The 20922-nt window shown below is 38.5% G+C and overlaps 1 protein-coding gene across 1 annotated transcript in view; it reads right to left on the bottom strand.

Moving 5' to 3' along the window:
• Positions 1-20922, bottom strand: part of PLAA (phospholipase A2 activating protein) — a 41436-nt gene that overhangs the window by 7736 nt on the left and 12778 nt on the right. The window contains exons 2-10 of the mRNA XM_059656523.1: positions 19527-19720; positions 16018-16118; positions 15810-15930; positions 11851-12018; positions 11051-11186; positions 9164-9333; positions 5139-5296; positions 4235-4454; positions 2405-2476 (exon numbers count right to left, since the gene is read on the bottom strand). Of these exons, the coding sequence (XP_059512506.1) occupies positions 2405-2476; positions 4235-4454; positions 5139-5296; positions 9164-9333; positions 11051-11186; positions 11851-12018; positions 15810-15930; positions 16018-16118; positions 19527-19720 (1340 nt within the window). The remainder of the gene's footprint in view (positions 1-2404; positions 2477-4234; positions 4455-5138; positions 5297-9163; positions 9334-11050; positions 11187-11850; positions 12019-15809; positions 15931-16017; positions 16119-19526; positions 19721-20922) is intronic.

The following is a 20922-nucleotide window of genomic DNA, read 5'->3' as shown; positions in this document are numbered from 1 at the left end:
GTGCAGGCCGGGCTGAGGGACACCACCCCACTCCCATGCATGAATTTCGTGCCCCGGGCCACTAGTATGGGATAATTACAGAAGTTAAATGAATTACAAAAGCATTAGTGAATTGGAGAAATTAAAAGGTTTCCATAATAAAATGTTAACACTATTCTACTGGCACATACAACAAGCAGAAAAGAGACTTGGTAAGAGTTATGGATGCTATGACAATAGCCCAGTCTCATATTTTAGATTATATTTGTGGCTGTCTCTTTGAAAATGGAAAGAAATAAAAAAGCAAGCAAAACTAAAATACAAAAAAATTTAAAAATGTAAATAGAATTAAAATAAAGAAAAAATAACAGGAATTGAGGTTTTACTATATGCCAGTTAACATGTTAAGTATCTTATATACATACACTCATTTAAATATTAATTAGATACCACTACTACTTGTAATATTTTGTTACAGGAAGGCTGAATAACTTGCCAAGGCATTCTGAGGCAGAGTGTAAGCACACACTTTTCTAAATATGGTTGTCTGAAATTTAGAGATAGTCACCTGTACAACATGCAGATTCCCAGGGTTTCACTCCAGAAACCTATAGTGAGCTTTCACAACAACCTAACAACAAACCACACCCAAGGCCATTTAATTTAATCAGAATCCATGGATGAGGGATCAGGGAATGAGTATTTTTAACCTCTTCACTAATCTAGTGTGACAAAATCTATGGGTAAGACCTTGTGATAAGTAATTTAAACAAGCATCCCAGATGATTCTAATTAATATTAGAAATTTGACAACCACGTAAATAAGGAAAAGAATAAAGACTGAAGATGGACCCTAAGTTGTAAACCAGATGGACAAGCCTTTTGGCCTCAGTGCTTTTAGTAAAATTGGGGGAACATCATCAACAATAATAATAGCTACATACATTGAGGACTTAAAATATATTTTTATGTTTTTCTATTTAGAATACTTTACATGTATTTTATTATATGATTTAATTTTCATAATCTCAATTTGGTGGGTGCTGTTATCTATTTTTTATAATAGTTCAGTAACCCTAATAATTCCATAACTCTCTTGGACATTTATTGAATAGACCATCTTGCATATCTCCATAATCACTGCATCTTCTGAGATATTGACATTGTGCAACAGTGAGACATGCTCCAGTTATGATGGACTTCTCTTGATTTTGCTGGTGTTGTTTGAAGCTTGTTATGTTCTTTCGGTTCCAAAAAAACATCTGCCAACGACATTTGGAAACTCTTCTCTGAGTTTCAGCGCATCACTAGGCTTGAATATACCGACAGAGAAAGTCACCACCGTATCTACTCTTCAGATCCTTAGTGCCTTTTGAAATTGCATCATGTCATCAAAGACTTCCTTAACAGTTATTGCGCCATCACATTTAGCTTAACAGTTGGTTATTGTAATATACTAGCTATCAATGCACAGGATGCAGCTATTTGCATCTGGTCCACCAGTTCATTCACAGGAGAAAGATAGCTCACTGAGAGCAATTCACAACTTCACGACACTAAGCCAAAATTGTGTGTTGATCCAATCTATGATTTAGACGGGACTGTATGTTGGCAAGGCCAACAGATACCATAAATCTCTTCCCAAGCTTGATATATTGTCCAGGAACTCTGATGACATCATAAAACATTATCAAATACTATTCTGAAAACAGACTTTTTCAGCTGCCTTAAAGTCCAAGTCTGGCCATTTTTTCCAGTAATGGTGATGCTGAGGCATGCGTACCTTGGTCAATAGTCACTTTGAAGACACACACCAACACTTTTAGGGCTTCATGAAGGCAATTAGTAACTTAGGTTAGGAAGACTAATCCTGGGTAGCTGGTGAACTGTCTCCTTCCACACTAAGGCAAATATGCCTGGGCAGACTTCTTGACTGCATTGCTCCATCCAATATCAGGGACTCACATGGCTCCTTCTCTGCTCATGATCGGTAGCATCTTGCCAGTGATAGCACTTATCCTGTGTCTTGGTTGGTGGGCTCCCCTAGTATCTAATTTCACAGATAAAAAAAATAGGCTCAGACAAGGTAAGTAACTTGCCAATTCCTCATAGCAAGTAAGTGGTAGAGCCAAATTTTGAACCAAGGTCTGTCTGGCTCTAAAACCTATGCTCTTAATCACTCTCCTGGCAAGAAGATACCACTGGAGAAAATGATGAGTTATAATAATATGCTATTAAAAAGTCACGGGGAATGTCGCAAAAGTACTCCAGGAATGAGCAAAACTTAGAGTTAAAGAAATGGAGATCCATCAGAATCCGACATACAGATAATGAAGTGTCAGTTATCGAATAACATCTCCAAGTGTAAAGCCCTATCATATAAAGTGCACTTAGTGGAGGTATAGTAAGCAAAGCTGCATCTCACCTGTGAAAGGATCGGCTGCAGACATTGTGTTAGAAGAGCCAGATGAAGAGCCTGGAACATACCGACCACCACCTGTGTACGCAAACAACGGAAACATGAGAAGACTCCAAGCTTGGAGGAAAACAGAAGAACAAGACTGTTACATGGGAGAATAACAAATTATAGTCAAAAGTGTTACAGTTGAAAAGACTAGTAAGAAACTAAAATGTCAGTGAATCTCCGAGCTTTGTTTTCTTAACTTTAATACTTTATTATATCTTAGCCCTTACATTTAAATATTGAAATGACCAGGAATTCAAATAGAAAAAGAAAATTGCAGGTAGTCTCTGACCCAAGTAATATATACAATCAGTTCCTGTTCCTATACAAATTCACTAGAATTCCTGCTGTTGCTTTTGCTATCAGAACCACAGGCATCAAATGTTAATCTTTTAGGAAACCCCTGGATTCATTAATTCATGTGTCAAACAGTGCATTCAGTGTAGGGATCCAGCAGAGAACATGATTGCTTGTATCCACTGAAGCTTACAACCTACTGGAGAAAGGAATTACAAAGGGGATGAGTGCTAGAAAGAAAACAGACTTCCATTTATACCTTTACAAATGCATGGTGTGTGTGCATATGTTTTATTAGAACCTCTAGGGAAATAATCAGAGGTGTCTACAAAAAGATATATGTAAAGATGCTTATAAAGTTAAGCTTCAGAAGAGCAAAAATGCCAAATAGTGTCAGATTTCCAGATAGAACCAGATGCTTTATTATCTGTCCTCAGTCCCACAAATAGCTTACACAATACTGCAATCATGTGTTCCCTCTTTTGCACTGTAGTCTGAAATTCCATCAACAGAAATGTCCAGGTAATACCTCCCCCACCACTCTTTTGTAAAGTGCAGCTTTTGGGAAGGCTGCGTCATTTATAGTTCAGCAGTGAGTCAGACTGATCATCCTGCTCAAGTCAACATGCAGATGAAATTAGCTTTATTATGTGAACTGATGATGGAATTTTGAAAAGAGGAGATAATTTGGGGACAAGGATTGTCCACCAGGAAAGAAGAAAAAAGGACAGATCTATATAAGGACTTGAGACAGGAAGAAGGCATGAGACCCTTCCTTATAAAACAAGAACAGTAGTAGCATATGAAAAATGGAGTCAAACGGACCACAGCCAAACAATAACAATTCAGTACCAATTTCAAAATTTTATTTAGAGCTCGCTCTATACCTAAGAAAAGAGGAAGGGTTTTATTTCATCCTGTATGATGGCTTTGGTTCCTGGGACCCAGAATTCAGACTAATACTAAATAGCATTATAATTTATGGACTGGCATGAGAACCTAATCCCATTTGCAAAATTTTAGATACTATGCTGTTATAAACAACTGACTTAAAATGAACATGTAGAATATAAATCACTTATAAAATCTAAATACAGTCCAGTCTTAGATGTGATGCACAACTAACCAATTCAGCCTCATGTGGAAACTGGTAAATTTCATCACAAAATATATATTTTTTAAAAAGTTAACTATACAAAGGAACATAGAATTTTCTTTTTATGTCAAATGACTAAATTAAAGTTTCTTAAAATTATTAGTTTACAGTGTGGCTATATTTTCGTAACAGGACAATTTATAATCATTTTTATAGATACAGAATTACTATATAATTTGAGGTTTGCAAATATGAATGTGAAGTAAAAACCTACTGCAGGATCTTGGTTTCTATTTAAACAGCTAATCATAATGGGCATTTAAACACATTAGAAAAAGAAAGTTAACCAACACTGATGGAAAGAAGCACTTTAAGACTTAATACAAACCCTAACTTACCTGTAAATGGATCTGACAAACTAGTATTCCCAAGTCCCAACATTTGACCTTTTGTGTTATCAATAATAAATTTTGCCACTTGATCCAAAAACATGGGATTCAAATCATTCTTCTGCAAGAAGTTGTATGCAGTTAACCAGGGATCATCACTGATGTTATATGGCAATTTATAGGATGGTCCACCTTCATTGACATCAATTGAGAAAACATAATCAAATTCCTTTAATAGGAATATAAAAAGGAGATAAATGATTACTAACTTGTATGTTCATATGTATTAATGTCATATATAACACAGATTTTATGCGTTCTTTACTTTAATAATTATAGTGCTTAAACTTTCTCCAAAGTGCATTGTTAAAATCTTCACTTGGCATATCATAATAGCAACTACTTGAGCGAGCTGCAAGATTAAAATTTCACTAGGGACGGAGGTGAGGGAAAGATTATGATGACATTAATTCTGAGGTCAAAGGGGTTTCCAATTGGCTGATCTCAAGGCCAAAAGTATTAGCTGTTACCATGCCCGGCTCACCAAAACATTCTGGCATTGTAAGCACTGCCCTGAGGGTCCCTTCTGCCTTTACAAGTTAAATATAGGCATGCAGCATTAGATGAAAGGTGGCACAGAAGCTCCTAATCCAAAATGGTTGGGGACAGCTTATATATAGTTACTACTAAAAGATAAATAATGCCGAATCTGTCTGTGAAATGCACCCCTCCGTACATGGAAAGAGATTCTTAAAAAACTTAATTCAAGACAGGAAAAGATAATTTCCCCATAGAAATATATTTTTAAATGTTAAAACATGAGAAAATTGTATTAGCATGGAGAAAGGGAAAAGAAAACCTTTAATTTGTTGAATACTTTAAGATAAAGGTATTTAGAAAGAAGTCAACATACTTTCCCTTCATATAAAACTTTTCCAGATGTTTGCTGATTAGCACCAGATGAGCCAACAACATCACCAATTTTTATCCACCTCCCTTCACTAACACTCCACTGATAGGCTTCGACTCTCTCCCCATCTCTGATTAGACGGGTCTGTCCTTCTCTAGAACCTTAAAATAAAAATTTTGAGAATCAAAGATAGAATGGCAAAATAAAATTCAAAAACATTTAGATAGAAAATTGTCAACATTAAAATTTATACATAAAAGAGAATGTGTGCTTTGGTTTAGTAGAAAGTTTTATCAAACTATTTTAAATTGTACTGGAAATTGGCATAAGAATGGTTAAAGGAAACTTTATTAAATAAAGGTTAAAAAATTTGATTCTAGAAAACAGCTAGCCCATCAAAATTAGAACAAGTTTTATTACTATCTTCTAACAACACTTTCATTCCAGTAGAGTCTCCATTCTTCTAGCTTCTCAGGCCCAAAAGTGTAAAGTCTGATTCCTCTTTCTTGCAGCCACATAGCCAATCCTTCAGCAAATTCTATCAGCTGCCTTTAAATATATCTAGAAAACTATTTCTGCTCACTATCTCCAGTGATACCTGTGGAATAAGCCACCATCATTTCTCAGCTGGAATAATTCAATGTCCTCCTACTACTGCCCTAGGGTCCCCTACAGTCTATATACAACCCAGCAACCACAGAAATTCTTGCAAAAATTTAAGGAGCTTCTGACACATCTCAGCTGGAGACCCTTCAGTGACTTCCTACCTCACTCTTGATAAAAGACTATGTCACTGGAGTGGTGTACAAGGCCAAACGTAATCTGCCTCTCCCATCCTCTCTGACCTCACCTTCCACTACTCTTACCCTCATCCCACCATCCTACTTCAGCCATGGAGTCTTTGCACGAGCTATTTATTCTGCCCCTGACACGCTTCACACAAGTGCTGGCAAGATTTGCTCCCTTGCCTCCTTAAAGACTTAACTGAATGTCAAGTTCTCAGCAAAGCCTGCAGTGGGAAAGACCCTGCTGTCCTCCAGAGTCAGGCTCCTATTCCATAGAATAGAGCTGTGGCTGTCAGGTCAGAGACTACTTACTCTGTTCAGTCCCCCTGCCTCTTGCCTTCCCTCGGGGTTACACACTGAGTATACACTCATTGGTATCTGTGTGGGTGTGAGATAGGCCTATTCTAGGCCTTTTCCATCACTGTCTACCCTCCCTTTTACCCTGTTTGATGGATGAAAGTCTATAACCAAGGAACCTTTGATATCACATGTTGAAGATGGTGCTTTCCATCAGCCTGGGTCCCCATGACCCTGAAGAGCAAAATTATTCTACAAACATGCTCCAGCATACTCTGCCATCAACCGAACTTTGCATGTGCAATAAACTTTTCTTGTTAAGCCACTGACATCAGGGTTTATCTGTTACAGCAGCTAATGCTATACTATTACACGTTTCCTGACCGCTTTATTTAAAATGATAAAATAGCCACAACCCTGGTCTTATTTTTCCCATAGTACTTTACTTATTATCTGACATCTAAATTTACTTTTTAATTATCTGTCTCTTCATGTAGAATATAAATTTGTGAGAACAGAGATTTTTGTATCTTTTGTTATCTGTTGTATTCCCAGATATTAGAACAAGGCCCGGCACACATTAGGCACTTCGTAAATATTTCTTGTATGTATGGTATATATATGACAAAAAGACTATACTTTGTAAAGAATTGTAAAAATATCAAAACATGGTATTAAGGAAGCAGTTCTTAAAGTTTTAGTTTCAAGATCTCGTTATAGTCATAAAAGTTATTCAGAAGCCCAAAGATCATCTTTTAATGTGGGCTGTATCAACTAATTTATTGGATTTGAAATTAAAAATGAGAATATATTTACTTCCTGGAAAACAATAATAGATCCACTACATACTGAATAAACATTTTAATAAAAAATAAGTTTCTTTTAGAAATTCAGTGAAAATACTGGCATTGTTTTCCATTTTTGTAAATCTCTTTACTCTCTCCCCTAATAGAAGACAGCTGGATTTACCATACCCGCCTGTGCATTCAATCTGTTGTTCTGGTAGAAGTATATAAAGAAAAAGAAAAAAGTTAAAAAAGGGAAGACTAGCTTAAGAGCCTTTTCAGAAAAATATGGATATTGTGCAAGTAGCAGGTTCTTAAAGGTTACAATTTAGAATCTGAAACCATACCAATGACTTTGTCATGCTCTATTAAACTAAAATCCATTGGTCTCTCTTACACTTTGAACAGGTCTTTTACCCATTCATGATTTTGTAACACCGTGAACTGGCATTTGGAAAATATTAAATGAGTAATGCAGACTGTCCACATGTTTACACATTTTATTATTTAATACCAGAGGCCTGGTGCACAAAAATTTGTGCATTGGCGGGGGAGGGGGGTGTCCCTCAGCACCACTTGTGCCCTCTCACAGTCTGGGAGCCCTCGGGAGATAACCACCTGCTGGCTTAGGCCTGCTCCCCGGATGGAAGATGGCAGGCCCAATCCCTCGGTGCCTGCCCCGCCTCCCCGGGTCGCGCACAGGGCAGGGCCAATCCGGTGGTTGGGGCGCTGCCCCAGGTCGGGTCGCACACGGACACCCGCCGCCCTGGGTTGCAAATAGCAGGCCCAGATGGCAGCAGGGCAGGTGGGATGGTGCTGTCCTGCCCTGCCTGCAGTATGCAAATTAGCTGCCATCTTTGTTGGTGGTTAATTTGCATATCACACTGATTAGCCAATGGGAGGCATAGCAAAGGTAAGGTCAATTACCATGTTTGTCTATTATTAGATAGGAGGATAAAAAAAAATCACACTGTTGCTCTGGCCGGTTTGACTCAGTGGTTAGAGCGTCGGCCTGCAGACCTAAGGGTTGTGGGTTCAGTTCCCGGTCAGGGGCATGTACTGCAGTTGCAGGCTCCCCAGCCCTGGTAAGAGTGTGTGTAGGAGACAGCCAATCAATGTGTCTCTCTCGCATGGGGGTGTCTCTCTCTCTCTCTCTCTCTCTCTCTCTCTCTCTCTCTCTCTCTCTCTCGCCTCCCCTTCCTCCCACACTTTTACTCTCCAGAAATCAATGGAATGTCCTTGGGTGAGGATTATATTAAAAAAAAAAAAAAAGATCACACTGTTAATAGTACAACTGATATCATTAGAACAGTCTTGTAAGCATTGGAAAACTATTAAGCTCCTGGTGAGGAGTAACAGATTTTCTAAAATTTCAATTCACACTAGAAAGTTTGACTTTTATTTTTGGCAACAAATATCATCAGTTGTTTTCCTTAAAGTAACAAGCTCAGTTTGTTCATTTTTAAGAAATGCCTGCCAAATACCCAAGCCTGAATAACCAGTTGATTTGTGAAATAAAAATGGCATTCCATGAAAAAAGCCAATAGTTCAGCCTTCAACGTCAATGACTGCACAAATACTGATCTTCCAGATGCCATGGAACTTTGGTGCACCACATGTGTAATTTACCTTCTGTCACCCAGAATATTTTTTTAAATTTACTAAAGGGGTGAAGATGTAATAAAATTAATGTTTAATGCTTCATAAAGGACATTTGAGGGCAGATGGCTTTTGTTTTTTAAAACCACAACTATGTGTTGGTGAAAAACACGACTACCAGACCCTCTGATGCGACTGCCTTGATTTGTGAACTAGGGAGCCAGCAGTTTTACCCACCAATGACTTCTACACTAAATAAAACAACCTTTTTTCCCTATCACTTTAATCCAGCAGCCCTCAAACTTTTTAAACAGGGGGCCAGTTCACTGTCCCTCAGACCGTTGGAGGGCCGGACTATAGTTTAAAAAAAAACTATGAACAAACTCCTATGCACACTGCACATATCTTATCTTGAAGTAAAAAAACAAAATGGGAACAAATACAATATTTGTATTTGCATGTGGCCCGCGGGCCGTAGTTTGAGGACCCCTGCTTTAATCACTCCAAAATTCTGGAATAACTGCTAACAATTTTTACTACTAGATAACGTGGAAATATTTACCAGGTTCATGCAGATGTTCCCTCCCAGGAAGCTGCTCCGCATTAATGTTCCCTAAATCACCAGTTTTGGGATCAATGGTTGCCTGAGAGAGTTCCTTTTCAAAAGCCTTGATTTCTTCAGCACTTGCTGTCCGATCCACTGATTCTGTAAACACTCTAATGATACCATCACTATAAAGAAAAACAAAATGATTTTAAGTCATTGCCAGAGTTTATTAACATTATCACACCTGAGTGATCCGAAGCAAGAAGAATCTTTGTGAACATGAGAAACATTACTATGTGTTTATTGCTGAGTACTGCACTATGCTGACTTGAGCACATACTGCCCTGCATTAGTTTTCACTAGAAAAGCGATGCACAGGGTGAAAAAAGACTAGGGAAGCCCTGGCTGGTGGCTCAGTTGATTTGCGCATTATCCCAGTACTCAAAGGTTTTGATCCCCTGCCAAGGCACATGCAAGAATCAACCAATGCATGCATAAATAAGAGGAACAACAAATCAATGTTTCTCTCTGTCTTTCCCTTCCTCTCTCTTTAAAAATCAATCAATCAGAAAAAGCACTATATTAAAAAAAAAAAAAAAAAGACTAGGGAAAAATTATGGGCAAGGTCAGAGAAATATATATTTAACATAAATTTTAATTCCAAGTTAAATAGTTATCATCATAAAAATTTGGAGATAAAGTGTATACTTTAAAAGTCAATAGGTGTTACAGTATATGAAGGGTAGTGGGTGGGTTTACTTTATTAAAGGTAGGAGTACCCAACATAGGACGTAGCAGATGCTCAATATCTGTTCCTCAGGGAAACATGGAATCAGCCTTTCGCACGCCATTAACTAGCAGTATAACCCCAAATCAAGGGGTTTGGTCTAGATGGCACCTTGGTCTCAGAAAAATGACTTCATTTCCATGATTTCTCAATTCTAAATTTTGGGGTGGGGAAGCAAGTTAGCCACTTTCAAATATACTAATCCTACCTAATTCAACAGTAAATATTGTTTCTTGCATAATATTCCACTAACAGCAATTTCGCCCTTTCAATTCGTTTATTTTCCTTCAACTGTTATACCAACTACTTTTGATCAGTATTAGAATCGTGCATACGGTCTCTCCAATTCACAAGTTCTCCCTTTCCCCCATTGTTCTTAATGCACACTTCCAATCACCAAAAGTTTGAAGCTTTATCCTTTTCTTTCACCCCATTTCTGATCATTTTCCTCTGAATTATCTCATTTTTGGTCTCTTATCCAGTGCCATGAAGGAGCCAATATTTAATAACTTTACACACTTAATACTGCAGCTGCTTTCTAAGTGGCTTTCCTTCCCATTGTCAACACCAATTAAATAAAACATCCATATTTAATAATTCATAAGTCCTACTTTAATCATCTCACTTCTTGTTTAAGAGCTATAACCCTTTAACCCCAAGCACTAAATCTAAAAGTGAGCCCCATCTTACCTATTAACTACTTTTCCCCAGCATTAGTCCTCCACCATTTTCCTTTATCTCCTAAGACATCACTTTCATTCCCATGCTACATCTTTACTTATAGTTTCTTTTAATAAAAATTCTCATTTCCCTTCTTACTCATTATCTTTCAAAATCCCATCTACATTTCTTCTCCAGAAAGTTTCCCCAGACCAATCTCTACCTTTGCTGACTTCTTTTGCATTCAGTTTCAACTGTACAACATACAGTACTGACATAATAAATCCAGCATCATTAGTGTAAAAGCTGTTATGCCAACTACTCTTGTTCAGTACCAGAATTGTGCATACAGTCTCTCCAATTCACCTGAACTTCCTTATAACTTATCTCTGTGCACTCTAATGTCCACCAGTCCTAGACACATATTATTTATTGATTGACTAGAAAATAAATACCTCGCACCAACCACAATGTCACCATTGTCAAGCACACAGCAGCACCATATAGACTGAGCTGGAAGTCGGATTGTTTGGGCACATTCCCCATTTTTCCAGATTCTCAGAGATCTGTCTTCTGCTGTTGTCACAAAATCTGAAATTGATAAATACAGAAAAAATTAGGTTGAATAAATACAATTAAGTACATGTATATATACCATCTTTCTAGATAGATTTTTTTAACTCTAAAGTATTTTTTTTAATATATTTTATTGATTTTTTACAGAGAGGAAGGGAGAGAGACAGAGAGTTAGAAACATCGATGAGAGAGAAACATCGATCAGCTGCCTTCTGCACATCTCCCACTGGGGACATGCCCGCAACCCAGGTACATGCCCTTGACCGGAATCGAACCTGGGACCCTTCAGTCCGCAGGCCGACGCTCTATCCACTGAGCCAAACCGGTTTCGGCTAAAGTATTTTAAATTATAGTATTAGATTCTATGTATTTGTCACTTTTATATAACTTAAAAAAAAAACAGGTTCTTATACATTTTTCATCTTACATACTAAACACCAATAAATTATGTAAAACCTTTCCTCAGACACTTAAGAACTTTTCACAACCATCAAATGTAAAATAATATAAAGATGATCATATCATTTTCTTCTTTAGGAAAAAATATAAAGTCACTAAATTATTCAAATTACAGTTAGTAAATTGATTTAAGTCATCAGTTCTCCTTCCCTTACCTTAAGAATGTGACGAAATAAAGGTTAATACAAAATTTTAAATACATGGTATAAAATAACCTTACCTTTACAATTTGGAAAGATAGATATGCTATAAATATAATTTGTATGTCCAAAATAGACTTCGAGACACTCGCCAGTAATTTGCCACCTTCTAACACTGGCATCATTTGCACATGAAAGAAATTCTGTTTCACTCAAAATTGCCAAACCTCTTACACAGTCTTCATGCCCTGTATTAAAAAAAATTATGTCAATCAATACAATAGATTATTTGGGTGATGGCTCTATGTATTTCATAAGCATTGTAAAACACACTGGTGAATAGTAAAGCGTGATTTCAAATTTGAAAAATTCAATTTTTCAGTAGAAAAGCCTGATAACCCAAATTTATATTTCAGATTTGGCCATATTTCTTACCAGTCTTGGGAAGTTATTTTATATTCATCGTATCTTCTCCAAATTCTGTCTTAAAACCTTCCAGAAACAGAATTTTGATCTCCACAACTCTCATTTTTTACCTGACATTTCAACTTTTCTTCCCCAGTAACATATTCATAACATATACAATATTCAAATATAAGGGAAAACATAACAAGGAATAAATAACCTTAAATTTCTTACCACAGAATACTGAAATTAATATTTATAAAACACCAGAGAAAATTAAAAACTAAGATTACAAAAGACTGTAATTATTTAAAGTTTGAAATATTAAAACCATCAAAGAAAAGTAAACTTTATTAAAATATGCAAAAATAGGTTGAGAGATTACTTTCTCTAAAACAACAAGATTAGTGGCAAAGCTAAAACAGGAATTCAAGTTTCCTGATTTATTATCCTACCTCTTTAAAAAATATATATATATATTTTTTTTTAATCCTCACCTGAGGACACACTTAGAGAAGGAAGGGAGGGCTAAAAACATTGCTCAGCTGCCTTCCATACATGCCTCCACCAGGGATCGAGCCTGCAACCCAGGTACATGCACTGACTGGGAATCGAAGCAGCAATCTTTTGGTGTACAAGACAAGACTCCATCAATTGAACTATGGGCTGGACTATCCTACATCTCTTGATTCCATCAAATTTAAACTTTTTCTACCACTCCAATTCAACCAAAATGCAAATATTCAGCCAAGCATTGCTGATTTATCATTGGGAGCATTTCACAATTTATATAAATGCAAGCATTAAAATGATAAAATAAAAGCCAATGATTACTGATTTTTTAAAATGACAAAAATTTATGGACTAAACTTCTTGCATATTTTTAATTATGTAACTGGAGATATACTTGATAAAATTCAATTTCTTTCCATGTTAATTGAAGTCTTGTAGAAAATATCTACATTTTTTTAGAGATACAACATTCCCTGAAGCTAGTCATCTAATAAAGAGGATCAGAAGTCAAACCTTTCCCATGCTCAGTATTTGCTAATTTAGATTAGCTATCACTGATTAGTAACAACTTGATACACATATATGTATGGAAACAAAAACAGAGATGCATATTATAACTCACTGTCCATTTTCCATCTATAGATAGTTTCATCTTCACAAAGGGACACCTTGCAGTATTATCCTCCAAGGTGGTGATCAACTTTGAAATAGTAAATGAGCCCAGCCAGTGTGGGTCAGTGGTTGAGCATAGACCCATGCACCAAGAGGTCATAGGTTCTATTCCTGGTGAGGGCACATGCCCAGGTTGTCAGCTCTATCCCTGGCAGTGGGGGTCATGCAGAAGGCAGCTGATGTTTGTATCTCTCTCGCCCTCTCTTTTCCTCTCTAAAATCAATAAAAACATTTTTAAAAAAGAGGAGAAGCTTTAAGTAAAAGAAAAAAAAGAAAAAAATTCATACAAAAAATCTAAGTGCCCCACAGATAAATCAGCAATACTAATATTACACAGAAGATGCCTCAGTGTAGAAGTTATTTAATAGCTGAGATTTAAAGACTACCCACCTAAACCACCACATAGAGCTTGAAATGTATTAATAAACAATGTACTTCAATATTAATAAAAGCACTTATGTATTCCTTCATATAGATGAAGCTAACACTAATGCGCTATCATCAATAAGGCTTATGCTTTGAAGTTTCAGACTGAACATGTTCAAAGGACAAGAAAAAACATAATGCATCCACAAATTACATATATATAGTTTATAGAAGCACATGCACACATTATAGCCTATCAGATACATATTTACTATTCAATCTGGTTGTTTAATGAGAGGTCTCATTGTATCTTAAAAAGATATGTGGGTGCCCTGGCCTGTGTGGCTTGGTTGGAGCATTGTCCCATGCACCAAAAGATTGCTGGTGAGGGCACATACCTAGGTTGCAGGTTTGATCTCCAGTGGAGCCGTGCGTGTGTGTGTGTGTGTGTGTGTGTGTGTGTGTTGGGGGCGGGGGGGTGGGCACACACAACCAACTGATGTTCATTTCTCTCTTCTCCTCTCTTAAAAAAAAAAATCAATAAAACATATCCTTGGATGGGGGTTAAAAAAAAAGAAAGATATGTGGGTGATGTTTTTCAACTACCACTTTCAAGCTTCTAAACCAGGGGTGGGCAAACTTTTTGACTCGAGGGCCACAATGGGTTCTTAAACTGGACCGGAGGGCCGGAACAAAAGCATGGATGGAGTGTTTGTGTGAACTAATATAAATTCAAAGTAAACATCATTACATAAAAGGGTACGGCCTTTTTTTTTTTTTGGTTTTATTCATTTCAAACGGGCCGGATCCTGCCCGCGGGCCGTCGTTTGCCCATGGCTGTTCTAAACATATGAAGCAATCCTATCTAATAAAAGAGAAAAATGGTAATTGGCGTACGACGATACCCTTTTCATTGGCTAATCAGGGCTATATGCAAATTAACTGCCAACTAAGATTGACAGTTAACTGCCAACAAGATGGCGGCTAATTTGCATATGTAGGCACAATGCAGGGAGGCGAAAGGGAAAGCAGGAAGAAGCCCCCTGCCACTGACAGTGATCGGAAACCCAGGGGGGAGCTAAGAGCTGGGGGGCAGGGCCAAGGCGGCCTTGGGGCCGCCTTGGCCATGCCCCCCAGCCATGATCGGAGAATCAGGCGCCTTTGCTGCCCTGGCCAGTGATAGCAGGAAGTAGGGGTGGAGCCAGCGATGGAAGCTGGGCACGGTTGAAGCTGGCAGTCCCAGGAGCTAGGGGTCCCTTGCCTGGGCCTAAAGCGAAGCCCACGATCGCGGGGCCGCTGCAGCTGCGGGTCCCCGCTGCCCGGGCCGGACGCCTAGGCCAGAGGCATTAGGCCTGAGCAGGGGCGGAGCCTGCAACGCGGGGAGCTGGGGGTCCCCTGCCCAGGCCTGACACCTCTGCCAGAGGCCTCAGACCTGGTCAAGGGGCCGATCCGGTGATTGGTGATCAGAGGGTGATGAGGGTCAACTCCTCTGGCCGAGGCATCAGGCCTGGGTGGAGGGCGGAGCCGGGGATTGGGGGGATATGATGGTCCCCTTGCCCAGGCCTGAAGCCTGGGTCAGAGGCGTCAGGCTTGGGCGGGGGGTGGAGCCAGCAATCAGAGGGAGATGGGGGTCCCCTGCCCAGGCATGATTCCTGGGCCAGAGGCCTCAGGCCTGGGCGGGGGCCAGAGCCAGTGATCAGGGGGAGATGGGGGTCCCCTGTCCAAGCCTGACACCTCTGGCGGAGGCGTCAGGCCTGGGCAAGGGGCCGATCAGGTGATCAGAGGGTGATGGGGGTCTACGCCTCTGGCCGAGGCATCAGGCCTGGGCTGGGGGCAGAACCAGTGATGGGGGGAAATGGGGGTCCCCTGCCCAGGCCTGACGCCTCTGTCAGAGGCGTCAGGCCTGGGCAAGGGACCGATCCTGCGATTGGAGGGTGATGGGGGTCAACGCCTGAGGGCTCCCAGTATGTGAGAGGGGGCAGGCTGGGCTGAGGGACACTCCCCTCACACACACACACCCCGTGCACGAATTTCGTGCACCGGGCCCCTAGTGAGATTATAAAAGTTGTCTACTCTGTATTACCTGAAAAAGTCCTCTCACATCTTCCAGCTTTCCACAGTTTAATAGTCTTGTCTGCTGATCCAGTTAACATTAAGCCCTGTTCAGGTAAGATCTTTACAGCCCAGACTGCAGCTGTATGACCCTGAAAGTAAAATGGATATTAATTTAAGTTGCCACCGAGTCATCGTACTTAATTATTATCTAGCACATTCACACAGAACTACTGTACCTGTAAGGTCATCATGCATTTGTCATTCAGCCAGACTTTAGCAGTGGTGTCCCATGAGCCACTAAGTAATGTCCCAAATTTTCCAGATGAAAGACTACAAACTAAAGGGAAAAAAAAGCATTCATATAGAAAAAGTTCAATCTTGTTAGTTATTAAAGCATTACAATTTAAAAAACACAGTGATAGTATATTAGCCAAATAAGGCTTAACTCAATGGAGATGCAGAAGTGTGCACTGATTAAGACTGTTGTCAGACTGCCTGATGCAAGTACTACAGATGACACTTCTGAGCTGACCACAGGGATATACTCAACCTCAGGTTCATCGTCTGTAAATGAGGGAACAGGATTAAGTGGCTTGCACAATCTAAGAAACCACATAAGAAGGCAATGCAAATGATTTTGAAATGTTGTTTATATAGATACTTAGGGTCACTTTATGACCAAAAAAAAACTGGAACCAAGTGTTCAATAGTAATGAAATAGTTAATTAATGTTTTATTGATGTAAAATTATACAGGCTAAAAATTATAAATGAAGAGTCATCTAAAAACATGGGGGGAAAAAGACAGAATTCTGATTAAAAATGGCAGACTGTCTGCAGTAATGCTATAAATGGTATTAATCTACAAGGCCAAAGAAGACTGAAACTAGCATAACTGCTTTAGCCAAATGGAGGAAGGTTATAATTCAGGGGTGGGCAACCCCTGGCACACGTGCCAAACATGGCACGCCAGTAACTTTTGCTGGCCCGCAAAACCCTTTCTTATAATCTTCCATTTACAATTTTTTTCTTAATATCGACTTTTTTATTTTTCAGATAAATTCAGTGTAGGTGCATCTTAGATAAATAAATAATTTTACATAACAAGTTATCTTAAAGACCGTAGACATGGATTGACAAGAGAGAGGAAGAGCAATTTCTAAGCCTCTGCCTTAACTCTCCCTGCCTTCCTAGATCCGACCAGTGTTTTGGTTTCATCCACATACGCTTGTGAATCTTTGTTCTCAGTGATGAATTTTGTTAAGTCTCGTAATAGGAGTAGCCTGACAGATGAAAGTAGTAGCTCGTGCATATCTCTGAAGGTCACTAAATATAAACTTGATGTAAAATCTGTCATCAGTGATGCAGCAGCAAAAATCCCACTGATAATACCAAATGGAGTCATAAAGTTTTCTGTCGGACTATCAGTGTACATGTGTACATTAAAAAATAAATGTATTTTTCATCATCATATACTGTGTTTTTGTTGCTCTAATTAATTTTATTATTTCTTCAAGGTTCTTCACATACGTACACCTTAAGAGATATCAAGTAGGCGTAACATGTTCTCAAAAAATCAGGGTTGGCACACAGAAGAATTCTGAGTCAGAGATTTTGCTGGTTTTGGCACGCAGTCACAAAAAGGTTGCCAACCCCTGTTACAATTTAAACACGCACAAGAGGAACTCAGGAGTAGAGTGACAGGGTACTGCAACTATGAGGCTCAGTATGCAGCCACTGTTGGTTCCATGAAGGATGGGGCTAAGCAAAAGACTTGAAAAATTAGAAGAGTGATTCACAGTCTGCACACAACATAGTGAAACACTAGATCTCTCCTCTCAGCCTACAGTGTCAGAAAGTGCATCCTCACTCACTGCAGGAGATGGAGATTTATTCTCTGGTCACAGGAGCCCATTTAAAAGATCCCAATGGCCGAATGTGGGACAAGTTGAGAAATCAAAAAGGGAAAAAAAATTGTTAGGGAGCCAACTTATTTTGAAACCCAGTAAAAGAAGTGGGAGAGGGGGCAAGGAAAGCATTTAACCTGGCTTCTCTGTATAAAATTCTCACGTGGTAACCAGAGTTGATGTGGAAAAGTTCTATATAGAAAAGTGCTAGTTATTAAATGCAGAAATAATGACATAGAGTACAGTCATTTTGCAAATATTAATGAAATAATACTGGATCTATGCAATGATCATCAATAGGCACTAAAAAGCTGATGGGAATTTTATAATGAATGGATGTACAACACTAGAACCTACTGATCAATCTCAACATCACAAAAAGAGATATTTATGTACCTCTGGATGGATGTGTTAAATACACAATATTTCTTATAAAGTGTTCTTGCCAGAAACTTGAATCTGTACCTGTTCAAGCTTCTAGATTTAACTAATAGCTTACAAGACATATGGGGGACTGAGGAACATGTTAAAGGGAACAAAAAGGCTCTAATCAGCAAAGTTTAGATTGTTGGACATTCTACAGGTATAATAAGCTGGTTTCCAATGGAGAGGGAAAAGGGAAACAAACTGACAGACTGAAAGACCTGTGAACCTTGTTTGGATCACCAGTGAAACAAATTGTAAAAAACCATTTATGAGACAACTGGGTAAATGTAAGCATTCACTGGATATTTGATAATAAATGAGATTTTGCCTGGCCACTCTACTTTTGTATATAGTGAAGATTTCTAGAAGAAAGTTAAAAAAAAAACTGAATCACTCTGTATTGAAGATTTCACATACATACATACAAAAACATTTTATAAACTCAATGAAATTAAGTTTAAAGTGTTTATGGGCCATACTATTTGCTTACAGATGTTCCAAACTATTCTAGATACATTAAAAAAATAAGTGCACATACTCCACTGATTAAACATCATTTTATAACAAAGAGCTGCTAAGCCATACACAAATTCAGGAATTTCAGACTCAGAAATAGTATACACAAATCACAGAAAATGATATTCAAAAGTATTCCTCTTCAATAATGACACCAGAGCTATAAACACATCTGTTTTTGCTGTATAAATAGACATAACAGTCAGAAGATTTAAAAATACTCTTAGGTTTCTTCAGTAAATTCCTTGCACAAAATAGCCAAAAATCCAAAATCACAAAGTGTATCAAAATTATACACCTCTTCCTTTTATAACTGAACATTTTAGTCTTTTTTAAAAATATTTTTTGATTGATTTCAGAAAGGGAGAGAGATATAAAATGATGAGAGAGAATCAATGATCAGCTGCCTCCTGCACGCCCCCTACTGGGGACCGAGCCAGCAAGCTGGGCACATGCCCTGACCGGAAATCAAACCATGACCTCCTGGTTCATAGGTCTACACTCAACCATTGAGCCACATTGGCTGGGCTGAACACTTTACTTTTTAAATACACAGGGGTGGACAAAAAGTAGGTTTACAGTTGTGAGTATGGGAAAAGGAGTTTATTCATATATTATTTATTATTTACTGTATTATTTGTATTACCACTTAAATCTACTTTTGTTCACCCCTGTGTAAGCATAATAAATTTTACTAATAACAGTAAATCTGTATCAGAATTTATAGAACAAAATTCTGATCCAAAAAAGGATTTTACTACCAAGCCTATTACCAATAGGTTAACAAATATGAAAGCAAACAAACAAACAAAAAACAGGAAAAAATTATCTGTAAATTTTACTTTCAAACGGATAAATTTTTTTTCAAATAGAAACACACCAAAGCACTATACTCACCAGCATTTTTGTGACCTTTTAGTATGTAAAGTGGTGCTGGGCTCTCCAGTGAGAAAATGCAAATATTATGGTCATTTCCTCCAGTGGCGATTAGTCCATGAGGATGTACGTCACTTGAAGGTATGATGCATACGCAAGATACAAAATTAGAGTGGCCACTCATACAGTGCATTTCTGTGAAGCCCCTGTTAGGACTAGAAAGACATGATAATAAATAAGACATACAACTGTTCTCTAACATAGCCTAGGACATAGTTGCCAAAGTACTCATTTCATTTAGTGTCTACTAGGTTGAGCTTTACAGAGTGCACACTATTTCAAGTATCTATTGCTTTAAATATTAAATAGCTAATATACACTGAGTGGCCAGATTATTATGACCACCCGATCAGTACTTCGTTGGGCCACCTTTTGCCTTCAATACTGCGGAGATTCTTCTTGGCACTGACTCCACGAGATGTTGAAAGGTGATGCGAGGAATCTGACACCATGCCTGATGAATAGCATTGTCCAGTTCTGTGAGATTTGATGGTTGTGGAACCAGCTGCCTGATGGCTCTTTTAACTTTGTCCCACAAATGCTCAGTTGGATTGAGATCTGGTGATTGTGGGGGCCACCTAAGCAAGGAAAAGTCTCCCTCATGTTCTTGAGACCACTCCTGCACAATACGAGTACCATGGCATAGCGCACTGTCTTGTTGGAAGAAGCCATCTCCATTGGGATACGCCATCAACATGATAGGATGAACCTGATCATATATTATTTATTAATTACTGATCATCAACGATACTTAGGTATGTTGTGCTATTCAGACGTTGTTCCACACGAATTAAAGGGCCCAAGTCATGCCAGGAAAACATGCTCCAAACCATAACACAGCCCCCACCAGCTTGAAGGGTTATACTCATGCATGTGGGGTGCATGCTTTCATGCTGTTTCTGCCAAATTCTCACTCTGCCATCTACATGATGTAACTGGAAACGTGATTCATCGGACCACATGACTTTTTTCCAATTGGAGACGTTTTATCTTGGTAACTGCAGACAGCAAAGGTGTTTTGCTGATAACTCCATGGCTCCGAGCACCAACAATCATCCCACGTTCAAAGGCTGTTAAATCGTGTTGTTTACCCATATCTTCAGAAAAAATCACTTCTACTGTCGTGGTAAACAACCTGCTTCCCTATTTATAATGGTCTGGCCCTCTAGCAACCTCAGCGTGAAATTATAGCTAATTTGCCTACAAACGTCAGGTGGTCATAATAATCTGGCCACTCAGTGTATATCAGCTACTACAAAGATTTATATCACCTTTGGAAAAGTTTAGTTAGGTTTTCATTAATAACAGTTAACTAACAGGAAGAACAAGGAAGGAAAGGGAAGGGAACAAATATATT

Source organism: Myotis daubentonii, chromosome 11 (genome assembly GCF_963259705.1).
Source record: "Myotis daubentonii chromosome 11, mMyoDau2.1, whole genome shotgun sequence".
Classification (NCBI taxonomy): domain Eukaryota; kingdom Metazoa; phylum Chordata; class Mammalia; order Chiroptera; family Vespertilionidae; genus Myotis; species Myotis daubentonii.
This window is presented reverse-complemented; position numbering and strand designations above follow the sequence as displayed.